A 14,989-nucleotide genomic window follows, 5' to 3' on the forward strand; every position below is an offset into this window, starting at 1 on the left:
CCCCAAAGATTATTCTGTTTCGCCAAACATTTGGCTTGATGTGATTTTCTCTCCAGTGTGAGGTTAGGTTTAATCTTGTGTGTTTTGTGCATGCATGTATGTGTGTGTGTATTTTCTACCATCGTAGACGTACAGATGACATCAGCTGAACTGGAGCTGTTATTTACAATAGTGTTTTTCCATAGGTTGAGCAACCATTAAGATCAAAGAAAGCAGTTTGGCACAAACTTTTGTCAAAACAACGTAAAAGAGCTGTTGTGGCTTGTTTCAGGATGGCACCGTTGTATAATCTGCCAAGGTACATAACTTTTAATTTTTCTTTTTACATGAGACTCTTGCTATTGCGCTTCAGAACAGTGGGTGTTCTTACCTGACATGCTTTCTGTGACACGGTATTGAAAGTTCAGCCAGTTTCTTAAAGTTTCCTGTTGAGCCATATTAGAAGAGCATCATATGTCTTTGTAAAAGAGATGCTCTAATCCTTCATTCTGTTTCAAATGGAAATAGGTAGAACACAAGACTCGCAGAAGCATTTTGTAAAGCAGTCTTAACAGTATTCTAATAGCACACTAGGATCCAAAATTAATTCTAACCTCAACTAGCACTGCAAAAATACATTTCTATTACATTTCATTACCTTTTCGTTGCTTTTCTGAATATCAGAAAGTCTTGTATTAATCCTTTGCAGCCCCCAGCTGTTTAAAAACAGTGAACTGCAATCTAAGAAATGTACTTGGAAGTGGGTCATTGAACTCAGTGGTGCCTGCTTTTCAGTAGCCATTCACATATTTTTGAATTGCCAGGCTGCAATATTTTACCCACTTACTTGGGAGTTAGCCCACTGAACTATATGGAACTTACTTTTGAGCAGGCGTCCATAGGATTGTACTGTTGGAACTACCCATCCTTCCCTTTTGCCACTATCCCTTGGCCAGGCATGTGGGCCCAGTTATCTGCTGCTATGTATGGGATGTCTGTATGTACCTCCTATCTTAGGACTGCCATACATCCGGATTTTCCCAGTCATTACCTGGATTTCAAAGACGGAATTGACATCTGGGGGCCCGCTTTGTCCTGGATCAATAAAAAAATTGAGGCTTGCTGGCGTTTTTGTTAAAACTTCCAGGGTGTCCTGGTTTTTGCTTTTTGGAAAATGGCAACCCTACTCTATATGTAGGGCAAGCTAGCCCATTCCTTCCTAGACATGAGAGAGTGGATCATGCCTTTAATATTTTAAACACCATTTAATTATTTATCCATTGTTTTAAGTGTGATAGGTTAAGGTCTTAACCCTAAAATTTGGGAGGCTTGTTTTATGAAATATGTTAATTGACAAGTTTCAACTTCTGCAATTACACGTGCATTGTTGTTGTTTTTCATGCTGCATCTCCTCCTGCATATTTCTCCTTTCCTGCCAGCCCTTACTTGGAAATGTGTGATGCTGGGTAAACAGCTGTGCCATTCCTTGCAATGGAAATCTCATGCATGACTCCCACAAAAAAGTTTCCTAGGGCTGCAGATGTAGGCTGGAGGCCAGCCTGTTCATGCAGTATTCACATAAGAACAGCCTGTTATATCAGGCCCATCTAGTCCAGCTTCCTGTTCTCACTGTGGCCAACCAGATGCCTATGGGAGGCCTGCAAGCAGACCTGAATGCAGCCGCATTCTCCCCTCCTGCAGTTTCCAACAGCTGGCATTCTACTGCCTTCTACAGTGGCGGTAGAACGTAAGCATCAGGGTTAGTAGTCATTGGTCACTATGTCCTCCACGAATTTGTCTAACCCTCTGTCATGCTCCTGCCCCAAAATCCAATTACAGCGGGTCTTATTTGAGAGCAAGGAAGGTATCTTAATTTAGTCTAATAATGGTACAGGCTCAGCGCTGAGTCCAGAAATCATGATTCCAACATATAAGCAAAGGTAGAGAGTTTGGACAGATCCTTTTAGATCCCTAGCACTGTTTATGCATTAAAAAGCACAGGTCACAACACCAGTCCCAGGACTCCACTTTCTACATCCCTCCATTGGGAGAAATGTCTACTTATTTCTATCTGTCCTTCTCCCTGTTATTTAACCTCTTGTAAATTTAACCTGATTTACAAGAGGATCTCTCGTCTTATTTTATGACTGCTAAGCTTACTCAGGCAGTAAGGTAATTTGGTGAGGTACTTTGTCAGAAGCTTTTTGAAGGCCCAAATGCACTATGTCAATTTGATCACCTCTTTCTAGTTGCTTGTTGGCACTCTAATAGGTTAGTGAAACAGAAGCTGCCCTTGCAGAAGCCATGCTGATTTCTGCTTCAGCAAGACTTGTTCCACCTATATGCTTTGTTATCTTATCTTTAACAATGTTTTCCAGCAGTTTTCCCAGAACAGAGTTTAAACTTCCTGGCCTGTAATTTTCAACATCTCCCTGGAATCCCTTTTTTAAAAATGGTGTTGCATATTCTTAAGTAAATAAACTAGCTTTATTGTACAGTGGTACCTCGGGTTAAGTACTTAAATTGTTCCGGAGGTCCGTACTTAACCTGAAACTGTTCTTAACCTGAAGCACCACTTTAGCTGATGGGGGCCTCCTGCTGCTGCTGCGCCGCCGGAGCACAATTTCTGTTCTCATCCTAAAGCAAAGTTCTTAACCTGAAGCACTATATCTTGGTTAGCGGAGTCTGTAACCTGAAGCGTATGTAACCTGAAGTGTATGTAACCTGAGGTGCCACTGTACTAGCCAAAGGCCATGACAAAACCATACAAAAACCATTCGGAAAAGAAATATCTATACGACTATATAACTGGATATAAGAAACAGAGCCACTGCCTGAACCATCAAAATCAAAAAATGCAAATGCACGCGTAGATTGAGGACTCCACACAACATACAATATTTTCCTATTTAGACCTCTGAATGGTGTTGTATTTGCCACTTTCCAATCCTCAGGTATGGCAACTTTGTTTCCCATTACCACTATTTTTGTCAGTTTCTCAGGCTCCCTTCATGCTGAAGTTAGTTCATGGACAGGCAAATATGCCCCACACTAGTGGCCAAAATTGTGGAAACCTTTGGGGGAAAGTGTATTTCTGAGGTCTGATGGCTCATAACACCACTTTTTTTTGTAATACCATAAAATTATATATCAATGGAAAGATAATTTAATGAGGAATGTGATGCAGCAAAGTTTGTTCAATATCTGTATTCCATCAAAGGTTATAGCCAAATAACCAGAAAAAGGAAGCACAACTTGATTAGGTTTATAGGAAGTAGCTTTCCTTCATTTGAATGTAGCCAATGAGCATGTGTGTTTAGAGAGCCAATTAGGTGTTATGAGCCATCAAACCTCGGTAATGCACTATTCCAAAAGGATTTCCACAATTTTGGCCGCTAGTGTATATGAAGAGAAGCAGGGGCTCTGCTTCTGCTTTTTTCCTGGAGGGAAGCCGAAACCTCTCATTGCACGTAATGGCAGCACATACAGCTCTGTGCCTGTCAGTAAAAGAGCTGGGGCTTAAGAATACCTTCGCCCACATATTCAGCTCTTTGTGCTGCACCTAGAGGGGAGGATGGATTGTGCCCAAGATCCTTTTAGGAAACCACTTAGAAATTATTTCAAATAGACCTGATGGTTATGCAAGTGTTACGCAGTCCATTCTCTTTGAACCACAATCAGTAATATGTTAATTATACATTTCTTGCATTTTTCTTATTTTAGCTTCCAGGTTGCCTTGGGAAATGGAGAACTCAATATTTGAGTATTTATTGGTGGGGCGAAAATGTCTGAAAATGGTTTAACAATATATTTCAGGATTGCTGAAGCTTTATTGATATTAATGCAAACCTCTGGTCAAAATTTTGCAGTCCACCCAGATATACCTGCATCTCTCTTTTTTGTGTTTGGACCTATGATTGTTTGACTGGCCTTGATTGCTTTCATAATTTAGGATGTGTACTGCTGTTTAGTTCCTTGTGATAGTAAATCTTTTTTTAAAAAAAAAAGAATGAAAACATATTCTCTCCTCAACAGCTGCACACCTCATCTCATCTTGCTCAGGAGGCATATCTGACCCTCCAGAATGGATTTTAGAGGCTGTAGGTGGCTGCAGAATGGCAGATAAATTTTTAACATTAATTTCCTTAACATTTCTTTGAATCTAAGACATTGCTTTTATGGATTACGTAGGCATAACTAAGTGTGTGATTTCAGTCTCACTCTCTAATTTCTGTTGACATCTACACAATATTTTAAAAATGAGGGACACAATTTGAGTAACAGCAGAGATGGGGAACAAGAGTCCCAATAATATATGGAATTATTTGTGACTACCCTTCGTGACAATGGGATATCCCTGCTTATGCATACAATTTTGGCATGGTGGACTGCAAACTGTATGGACTTGCTATGTTATGAATGTGAATATCTGTATTTGAGTGTGACATTTGAAGAATTGAACCTTCGTATTTAAGAAGAATCCTAATACTTAGGATTGCCGTCATTATTTTTAATATAATCATGGCCATATAGAACTTGGACAGAATGAGATGAGATGCAAAACTATTAACATAAAATGAGATGTAAAATTATTAATATATTTTACATATTTAGATAACCTTTGCTCTTAACTGCTTTACTATAATTGTGTTTTTACTGTTAGTTGAAACCTATATGCTTTTCTTCAGACACAAAATTAGCAATTTCTACCTGAGCACCTTCCAACGTGTATGGCTGGAAAAAGTACATGAAAAAACTCAATATGACAGGCTCATACTCACATTAACGGTAATGTAATGGAGAGCCTCTTGCTTACGCACACACTTACTCCTTTCACAGCCATGATATGATGTCATACAATGAGTTTGTACAATTTAATAAGGGATTCTGATTGGTCAGTCCAAACTGGCTCTGCTTCATGAGGCTCTGCCTGATGAGGCAACCGGCCATGCAAATCTGGAGCACGTATGAGCCCAATTCACAAGCGGGCTTCTTCTTACATGCATTTCTTTCTCTCTTTCTTTTTTTGAGTTATTTCCCCACTCTGCCTCTGACACTTCCTAGAAGGGCTGAGAGGCTCTCTGTGAGGATTGAGGCTGGCGCTTCAAAGGCCCTAATTTTCCCACCCTCACTGCAGGTGGAAGAGGGACCAGGCTGCACAATGCTTCATCTCTTTGGTGGCACCCTTTGATCCTTATAGACCCATGGATCACCAGTGATGCCTCACCAAAGTCCAGGAAGAACAAGCCGCAACACATTCCCCTATTCCCAGTTCCAGTTCAGTAGGATGGGTTGAGGTCTCTACCCCCTTGGTTGAAGGAAAGTAGCAATCATTTGGGACGTAGGGCTCCCATAATGCAGTTCTGTCCCTGCCTTTGCCAGCCAGTTGCCATTAGCTCCCACCTCAGTTTTTTCTTTTTCTACCTTAGACCTTAAATAGCATAGATAGCTTAGTCTGTGTCTTTTCTCCCTCAATCCATAGCTGTATTTTATTTAACTTCACTTTGCCTTTATTGCGTGGCCAGGAGGAGACCCTCCAGCCCCTGGTGACCCCTGGGAGGAATAATGACTCATGACAACATGTTATGGGATTAAAATTGGCCACAACTTTATTAAACTTTCAGATGTAGGGAGACCTTGGCATTGGGCGTTTATCCCTCCCAGTCCCCAGCTGGGAATCTGGGGGATAACAGGGTTATCCAAACTGTGTGGGGATTGGGCTGGTTCTGGAAAACGTATGTTTAAGCAGAGAGCCCGCCCCCATTTTGCCGCAACACACGGGAGAGCACTGACAACCTAATGGCGGATGGCCAGTGACTCCCCTCAACAAAAAAGAGACTTTAAACCCAACAAATTGTAGAACAAACCACACCACACACCCCAAGTGCTCTGAGGTTATTTAGATTCTGTTGTATGTGCAGTAGAATATGCAATGGAATGTAAAGATATGAAAGCTTTTTCCGCATACTCTGTCTATCTATTGTAAGTTACATTCTGTATAACTTAATTTCCGTCAAACATTGGGGAAATTGCTTATTTATTTTATCATTATTTTTATATCACCATCCAAGGATTGATCACAGGGCAGTTTACAATATAAAAACACAAAAATAAATACCATAGTAACAGGCAAAAACAATGATCTGGGTTTTTAAAAAAATATTTACTGACCAATCAGAGGAACACAATTGTACAAAATCCATATGCTTACTAATCATTAACCGCATAAGCTTTTATACTGTATTCCGTTTATCCCTCTTGATCTCACTTTCACCCCCCCTCCCAGGCACCGCTCTATTAACCTGTTCCTCCATGGTTATCAGAAATATTGGATAGAAACAGAGGAATATTCCTTTGAGGAGAAACTAGTTCAGGATTTGGCTGTAAGTACAGATATGGCTGGTCCCGGTTTCAAATGCCCACACTGATCCATATTATCTAACTATATATTTATATCTGTATCTGTCTATATTAAAATGTGTATCACTCTTTTCCTATGCCAGAGTTAATGTTCTTAAATATATAAGGTATCAGAAAGAAATAGCCAAGCTGTGCAGTATAACACTGATATATTCTGTGCATCCATGGACACAGCTATGGCTTATGCCAATATCCGAAATTGCTTTTTTATTTTTTAAAAAATATAGTTTGAACTAAAACTTATCATTGTTCTGCTTTGTTCAGCTTGGCAATTCCTATGTTTTAATTAGCATTTTCTTTGAAGGCTTAACACAATTAATGCTTCTTTGTTGTTTGGATTTTGGTTATTGCATAACCCTCCTTTTTATTTTAACATTTCTAAGCTGTTATACAAGTTAATTTGGCTTTCTCCTGATACTCTAATAGAGTGGTATTCTAATGAACTATAAACTTGTATGACAGTATTAAGCAGCAAAAGTTTCCTTCCATATATGAAAATTGGAACTATTTATGCTTCTACTTCACCTTTTATCAGAACTTAACTCTAATTAAGATAAGTATATGCATGTATTTCTAAGCTTCAGACAGTTTTAGATGTCTTCTTTTTAACTGACAACCTAAGAAGTGATTTAATTATTGTTTTATTTCTGTGTACATGTAAAATGATTCGTTCCCCTAGCTATCGTTAATAGAGGTTTCCATCACATGAATGCAGTGGAGAAACCAAGTAATAGTTTTATTAGTTAATTACCTCTATTAGTTTGTAACCATTTCAACAGTTGATATGAAGGGGTATTAACCTATCACTGTGGGAAAAGTTTACTGACCAAAAATATTCCTTTTCTCTTAAAATACAAGTGTATTTCAGCTGTCCCTGATATAAGCTGCATCTACATTAAGCATTAAGTGAGGGACCACCATTTTGCATTCTTTCACATTTTGCAGGGCTCCTCATAACATCATCATCTGCTTGTAATTTTCCTAGTGCTCCTTCTGCCTTTTTCTTTTCTCACTGCAGAAAGTCTGGGTGCTTTTTAGAGGAATAGAAAAGCAGTGCAATACTTGAGAGTGTAGATGCTGCTTTTCCATCTTTTAAAGAGATGTGGTTTTGACAAGGATAGTAAAGTTATCAGGCAGGTGAAACTATCATATCTCATCTATCTCTTTGTAGTGGGCCAGTGGCGGAGCTTCATGCTCCAGCACTGGGGGCGGAGAGCAGGTGGGGGCAGGGCTGGTGCACGTCCCGGGGGCGCCCAGTGCGAGCGGGGGGGGGCAGCTGCAATGGAGCCCCACCAGGATCAGGCTGCCAGGGGCGGTGCGCTCCCCCCGCCCCCCTCTTCCTCCGCCAGTGTAGTGGGCAACATTTTATAATCCCCTCAATTTTTAAATCACTTCTTAAATTAGTACTAAAACCCTTTTATGACTTAAAAAAAAATACTGAAATGGCAGCAAAAATATGGTGCAGTGCTATAACACTACAGCATTGATTTTAAAAAGAAAAACGTATTTCTAGCCTCTGCAGTTTTAGCAATTTTTGTAGAATTAATATTTCCAGTCTAGAATTCCAGTCCGAAACAAAAAAAAAAATTGGAAATTGCGTTAATAGCAATGAACAATCACGCTCAAATTAGGTAAGTACCTTATGCTAAGTAAATAAATGTTTTTAATTTTCAAAGTATTTCTTAGAATTACCCACCCAACTCTCAGTTCAGACAAACAGCTTTTTAAATCTTCTCTTCCACATCCACAATGGATATGCCATGGGAGTTGTCAGAACATAGCAGGATGAACATATAGGGAAAGTGCAATAGCTGCAATTGCCTGGAAAGTCAGTTGCAATTCTGTTTGAAGTTTACTGTGGAAGAGCGATGACTTGATAGTGCTAAGAACCCACCCATAGATTATTTAGCGTGGTGGAAAATATTGTACAGAGGATTGTCTTTTAAAGATTGGCTTTGATGCTTTTACAGCTGAGTTGTCAGAGGTATTGAAGAAGCTATATGATTTGCGTGAGAGAGATTATATTATTGTGTTTCTTGTAAGAGGTTGTGTGGATGGTTGTACATAAAACCATGCATCATGGCAAGCAGAGAGAGAAATGGGCTACGCACTTCATTTGTCTGACCTAGGTATGTGTTATGTTTCATACGCTCTGAAGAAAGTGTAATTCTCATGAAAAGCGACAGCATCTAAGGGCTCAGAGACAGCTGCTTTCTGCACAGAATAAAGTGCTCCCACCACCATCCATCTCAGATGACTCTGTAGGGTTGACAAAGAAGGCCCAATCCATTCTGTATAGACTTCAGAAATCATGGAATCGTGAACCATAGAACTGATGTGCCATCAGTAGCACCTGTTGGGTTCTATGGGTATCTAGGCAGGCCAGACAGAACAAATCAGACCCCTGAATCATAATGGGCATCTCATCAAAACCAGTGTTTTCCTATAACTAGTTACATTTCTTTATATACTTTGTTCAAAAACATTTATAAATGTACTGGTGTTATGTTAGAGAAGATCTTGTGACTCAAGATGGTTGGATTGCAAAAGGTTTATTGCATTTCATTGCATTTCTTTTATTACTCATGTACCCGATATAATTATTGCACAGACTCCCCCGCAAAAAAGTGAGGAGGAGGAGGAGGAAACTGAAAAACATCCTGATCCTCTTCATCAGATCATTCTTCATTTCAGCCGGAATGCTCTAACCGAACGAAGGTAACTGCACTTTATTCAAAGTTGTATTATAGACCCACCATCTTTTCTGCACTCTAAGTCGTCCCCCACTTCCAGAAACAGTTTGATTTGTTTAAAAATAAAAATAAGAACACGATCCATCAGGGAACTGCTCCATTTGCTTGGATGTCCCACATAGTTAGCCCATTGCTATAGTGCTGGAGATGACAGTGGAGATTTCTGTCAACTAGAGGGGAAATGGTGGTCCTTTTTTGAGTAGTGTGTGGGAAGATATGTGGGAAGCTATTATTGTTAGGTGTGGGTGTTACTGTGCCACTTTTAAATGGTTTTAATCTTAAATAAGATTAAAGAGTAGAAAGTAAGTCGATGTTAAAACTTTTAAGAAGTATGCCTGTTTAACAGTGAGATTACAACCTTCTCAAAATCCTCTTGTGGGAAGTCAATTTCATACCTGATACGATCGCAGATAATCATCAGCACCATAGAAAATTTGTGGTTGAAATCTCTGGCTGCTTGCAAGCACTTTTAGAGTACAATAGCGGATAAATAAATTCCACTCTTGTGAGGTACACAGATGTATTATTCAGTTGTGAATGCACATGGTAAATATATGTTTTAACAAAGAATTTGACAAAGTTCCTAACCTTATAGGGTTGTAAGATCGTATCATGGGATTGCAAGAAAATGAAAGTCTCTCTGCTTTGATGATTATTGGAACTGCAGCTCACAGATGTTATAACTGCTGACTTTTAAGTCCTCTTCAGAAGCTGTTTTAATAAGACTTCCACTTTCTTACAGCAAATTGGAAAATGACCCTTTGTACACTGCATATTCAGCAATGATGGCAATGGTGAGTATCTAATTTCATTGTTAATTCTGCAGTGACGACAAAGGTGATTATGTACCCTAAAACAAATACTCTAGTTCTTCAGCTGTTTTTTTCATAGATCTCTGTAATCTGTTTTTATCCTATTGACAGTTCAGCTGCCTGGTTTTAGTATTACACAAAATGTATACCTAATGTGAAACTATGCCCTTGAAGCAGCTGCTTCTAATTCTATATAAGCTGTTTAAGGGGTACATTTAAGTTTTTGTTTAATTCCTAACTATGTAATTGAAACAGCAAATTACATTTTCTATTTTAGCATTCTTGCTGTTTTCAACAGGTGAAGTTACATAAGTTCTGCTGATAGTTAAGAACTGATCCTGTCCTAAAAAAAACCAGGTGCCAGAACTCACCATAAACACCTACCTTGTTCTCTTAGAATGTCAATGGCACCCACATGAGAGGTGCCAAAATTGAGTTCCCGCTGAAAAAAAGCCCTTCTCTTGTCCATCATCAGGACAGTACTCATATGTGAAGGGATTCCCATAAGGCTTAATAGAGCCCCATTTCCCCCTCATACCCCCATGACACATGTACATAATATACCATCTTGGAAGCAGAGCAAAACATTCCCTTAGAAGGGACTCATTTCTTGGAGGACAAACAGCTATCCTCTTATGCCAAGGATACTTCTCTGAGGGCTGGACGGATCCTGGTAGTGAGTGATTTGATTATTAAAACCATAAATAGTTGAAAAGGTTGTTGTTGTTGCACATTGCCTAGGTAGCCTATTAGATAGTGCTTGGGGAGAGGTCAGTGGCTGTGGTGGATGGTTGGCACCAGCTACATAGGGAAGTGTAGTTATGAGGTCCTGGAAGCAAAATTTAGTTGCTGAGTAGGATGCTGAAAGCCAGGACGTCCTAGGTAACTCTGAAATCTTACCAGACCAACATATGGGGTCAGCTAGACAGGTGCAGCATTTTAGTCGCAAAGCATGGTTGAGATGATGGTCTTGGGAGGAGGGGTTTGGAATTTTTCAGGCACTGGGGAACCTTCTGGACAAGCCAAATTGGTAAAAAGAAAAAAAAGAGGGGGTGGACGACCTCCACTTAAAGCGGGATGGAAACAAACTATTGATGTTTAAAATTGAAAGATGCCAAAGCAGCTTTTAAACTGATTGAGAGAGGAAAGTCAACAGTGGCTGAGGAGGATCTGATTTGGAACAAATCTTCTGGGATGTAGGAGATAAAATTAAAGAATATTTAAACAGGGGAGATGTAGAATTAGGCATCAGGAGTACAGGGGCACAGGATAGCAGTCAGAAAGGCCAAAGCACCACAGGTCAAAATGCAAGTGCCAAAGACACTTGAAGAGAGAGGCTGTATACAAGTGTGCATATGCTTATGCTACAAGTCTGCAAGCCAAGATGGGCGAACTGCAGTGCTCAATCATGGAGGATGGCATTGTTATAGTGGGCATGATAGAAACCTGATGGAACTGAGAGAACCAGTGGGTTCTCTGGATATGAGCTCTATAGGAAGGACAGGAAAGGACAATACTGGAGGTAGTGTTGCTTTGTCTGTCAAATACAGCATTTAGTCCAGCAGGCTAGAAATCCCCAAAGGGACAGGCTTCTCGCAGAATTGTTGTAGATGATGATACCGGGTCCCAAGAGTAATTTAGTACCAGGGTATGCCTCATTTGCAATGCCCACATTTGGAGAACTCATTGCTTCACCTCAGAAAGTTCTCATTGCTTCACCTCAGAAAGATATCGTAGAATTGGAAAAGGTTCAGAAAAGGGCAACCAAAATGACCAAAGGATTGGAGCGACTCTCTTGTAAAGAAAGATTGCAGCCTTTGAGACTCACAATATGATAATCTTTATTGTCATTGTCCCAAACAGAGCAACTAAATTGAAAAAATCTACATCAGACATTCAAAAACCAACAAGGCTGCTATCCCAACTATCCCAGCCTGGTTAACCCCTAAAAACTCTGATACCCCGTAATTGAATACAGTATGCTCACATAGATACTATCTTATACTGCATATAAAACCAAAATCGCATTTGGATAGAAACTGTTTCTCAGGTGGCTTGTCCTAGTCTTTATAACCCTGTACCTTCTTCCAGAAGGCAGAATATTAACGATAAAAGTTAATAAAAGGATTCAGGACATGGAGAAAGTGTGAAGAGAAACATGTGAATCCATGTCTTGTAACACTGGGACTCGTGGGGGGGGGGGAATGAAGCTCATTTTGGGATATTCAGGACAGATAAAAGAAAGTCCTTTTTTTACGCAGCACATGTATGAAACTCAATCTTTCGGGAAGCAGTGTTGGTCACCAACTTGGATGCCTTTAAAGGATTAGACAAATTCATCGAGGATAAAGCTGTTAAAGGCTATGTTCCATATCTACTGATAGAAATGAGCCTTGCAGATGATAGAGTGCTGTTGCATTCAGGTCCTGTCTTTGTGCTTTTCACAGGTTCCTGGTTAGTCACTGGGTGAACAGGCTGCCAAACTATATAGGCCAGTGGCCTGATCCAGTAGGGTATTATGTTATATTCACCCTGACCTTGTTCCTTTGCTTGGCCAATGAATGAATGCTTGAAGCTTGTGAGGAGTAGGAGGGAAGAGGGACTTTGTTGTGTTTTATGGGAATAATATTTATTGGCAGACCAACTTAAAAACTGTTAATCAGATGAAAGACATCGTCAGGTTTAGAATACTGTTTTAGGGCTTGAAAATAACCTCAGGTTTGGAAAGTTGCTAAAGATAGAGAATGACCATTCAGAGGAAATACTGATATATATCAGGCTTGATAGCATTATGATAGGAGACACAATTGAGCATTCCCAGGTAGAATGAATTCTGTGAATGGCTGTTGCCATGGGGATCAGAGAACACTGAGAGAGAAACCAACTGAAACAGAACCCTAAATGAGGGTTAGTTGGAAGATAGCTGGCTTTTGTACACGGTTGGGACACTTACTCTGAGCTGCTAGGGATCTTAGCCTAATGTGGTATGAAAAGAAAATATAATTACTGGAAGCCAGTTCATAAATTGAAAAGTGGAGTACCTGAGGCCAGTTGATAATACTGAGTTGACTTTTAGGACCAACACCTCTGGAATATTTGTTTGGTTTGGCTGGAAAGACTGGGGATAAATCACTGTGTATAACTGCAAGTACAACATGTGAGAAAATGGGAAAGGGATGGGGAAGAGCAGATGTAAAAGTTTTAGCCCTTTCTGATACTTCCACTCTCTTTTTCGCTGTCCACACCACGAAAAGCATCTCTGTCCGCCATACACTTTTCTTGTCTGGGTACTTTACAATCATTGGTTAGGATGTGGGTGGGTGAGTTGGGGGAAATCTATATAATTTCTGGCAAGGTTTGAAGATTTAGAATCAGCACAATGTTTCATTCCTCTTGTGGGTGCTGGGTAGGAGGAAATAGTTCCCATATGTGCCTGCCTTCTAAGAAATTCAACAATTTGTTAATGCATGTCTATAACTGTATTCATTGTCTGACTCCTCTGTATGTGAAAGTCAGAAACAATTTTTGGAGAAAGGTTTAAGACTCTGCTTGGATATATTAAACCACTCTTTGACTTTACCTGCTCATTCAAAACAGTATAACCAAATAAATGTAAAATAGCACAGTTTAATTCAATCTGAACCTATTTCCTTCTAATGAGAAAAGAGCTGTCAGAGTGGAGAAAGTGATGATGATGACGAAGAAAAAGAGAAGACATTTGAGGTGAGTTAACTTTTCTTAAAGTATAAACCTTTTGCCTAATGAGCTAGAATAATGTGTTATTCAAACTTACCAGAAGTTAGAAAGTTTACTTAAACTCTCCCTGAGAACTGCATACATATTTATGAATGTCATTATGATTATGATATTTTCAGTTACTGCAAACAATGTTTAAGATTGATCCTGCCTGCATTTTTAAAGACTTTTCCTCTTACCTTCTCTCATACACTTCATTTTTTCCTACCTTTTGTTCCATACACCTGGAAAAGCTTCTTATCTTTCTTTTTAAATTCAAATTGTTCCTTCCATAGCTTTTATTTCATGCACATTATTACTCCAGTTGCAAGCGAAGTCTCATTATACAAAAGTGTTATGGAAAACTATAATAAAAATAAATACCAGATGTTGCTGCACTATTTGTCTGATGATCCAATTCACAGCAGATCTAGTCCTGTTGATTATGGTTTAATGGGATTGTGGGTAAATCTGTAAAACAGTGAGTTTAATATTTTTTTACTCTTACTCACCTTTTGGCTACTAATGGCAGATACCATTATATGTCAAGGAAACACAAATACTTCTGTCTGTATCTTCTCTCTCAGGAAAAAGAAATGGAAAAGCAAAAAACTCTTTATCAGCAATCTCGACTCCATGAACGAGGAGCAGCAGAGATGGTATTACAGATGATTAGTGCCAGTAAAGGTAGCATTCCGTAAAATGTTATATATTCATTTGTTTCTTTGGAAATATATTCCATTCTATCTGAAGGCCACAGAGGAGATGATAGTTGCACATTAAACATACTAACGTTAGAAAAACCAAAACGCTTACAATAATAAATGACCACGCCATCCATGTGGGACCTGCAAGAATATGTTGTACTGTAGAGTGCTCCTGTTTCTATCTGGCTGGCTTTTATTTTACTCTATTTCAGGATTCTCTGTTCTATTCCCCACCCATTGATTTTCCTTCCCTGCTCTCCAACAGTCAGTCAGCTTTCTGTGGCAGCTAGACATGCTCAGTCCTCATTGGGCTCTTTGGAATAGCTTCTTCCTGAGGATTCTTCAGAATAACAAATTGGACTCCTGCACCTTGACATATCCCCCTTGTGGATGGATGGTGCCTCTTTGACTAAATAAAGACCAGTGCTTAGATTCATTGCTATGAATATATATGATCTGCTTTACTTTAGCAATTGTTATAGTGACATTCGCTTCAGCTTTACTTCAGCTCGAATCAAAGGAGTTGTGTGTGTGCACTGAAGTACAACAGTTCCACATATAGCAATGCTTTTAAACATTCAAA

At 39.4% G+C, this 14,989-nt stretch overlaps 1 protein-coding gene across 1 annotated transcript in view; it reads left to right on the top strand.

Moving 5' to 3' along the window:
• The window catches only part of RYR3 (ryanodine receptor 3), a 265,043-nt gene that overhangs the window by 219,426 nt on the left and 30,628 nt on the right, over positions 1-14,989 (top strand). The window contains exons 76-81 of the mRNA XM_083743873.1: positions 186-298; positions 6,266-6,362; positions 9,011-9,117; positions 9,895-9,946; positions 13,631-13,687; positions 14,287-14,386. Coding sequence (XP_083599999.1) covers positions 186-298; positions 6,266-6,362; positions 9,011-9,117; positions 9,895-9,946; positions 13,631-13,687; positions 14,287-14,386 — 526 coding nt within the window. The remainder of the gene's footprint in view (positions 1-185; positions 299-6,265; positions 6,363-9,010; positions 9,118-9,894; positions 9,947-13,630; positions 13,688-14,286; positions 14,387-14,989) is intronic.

The sequence above is a fragment of the Podarcis gaigeae genome, assembly GCF_964106915.1.
Source record: "Podarcis gaigeae genome assembly, chromosome: 1".
Taxonomy (NCBI): domain Eukaryota; kingdom Metazoa; phylum Chordata; class Lepidosauria; order Squamata; family Lacertidae; genus Podarcis; species Podarcis gaigeae.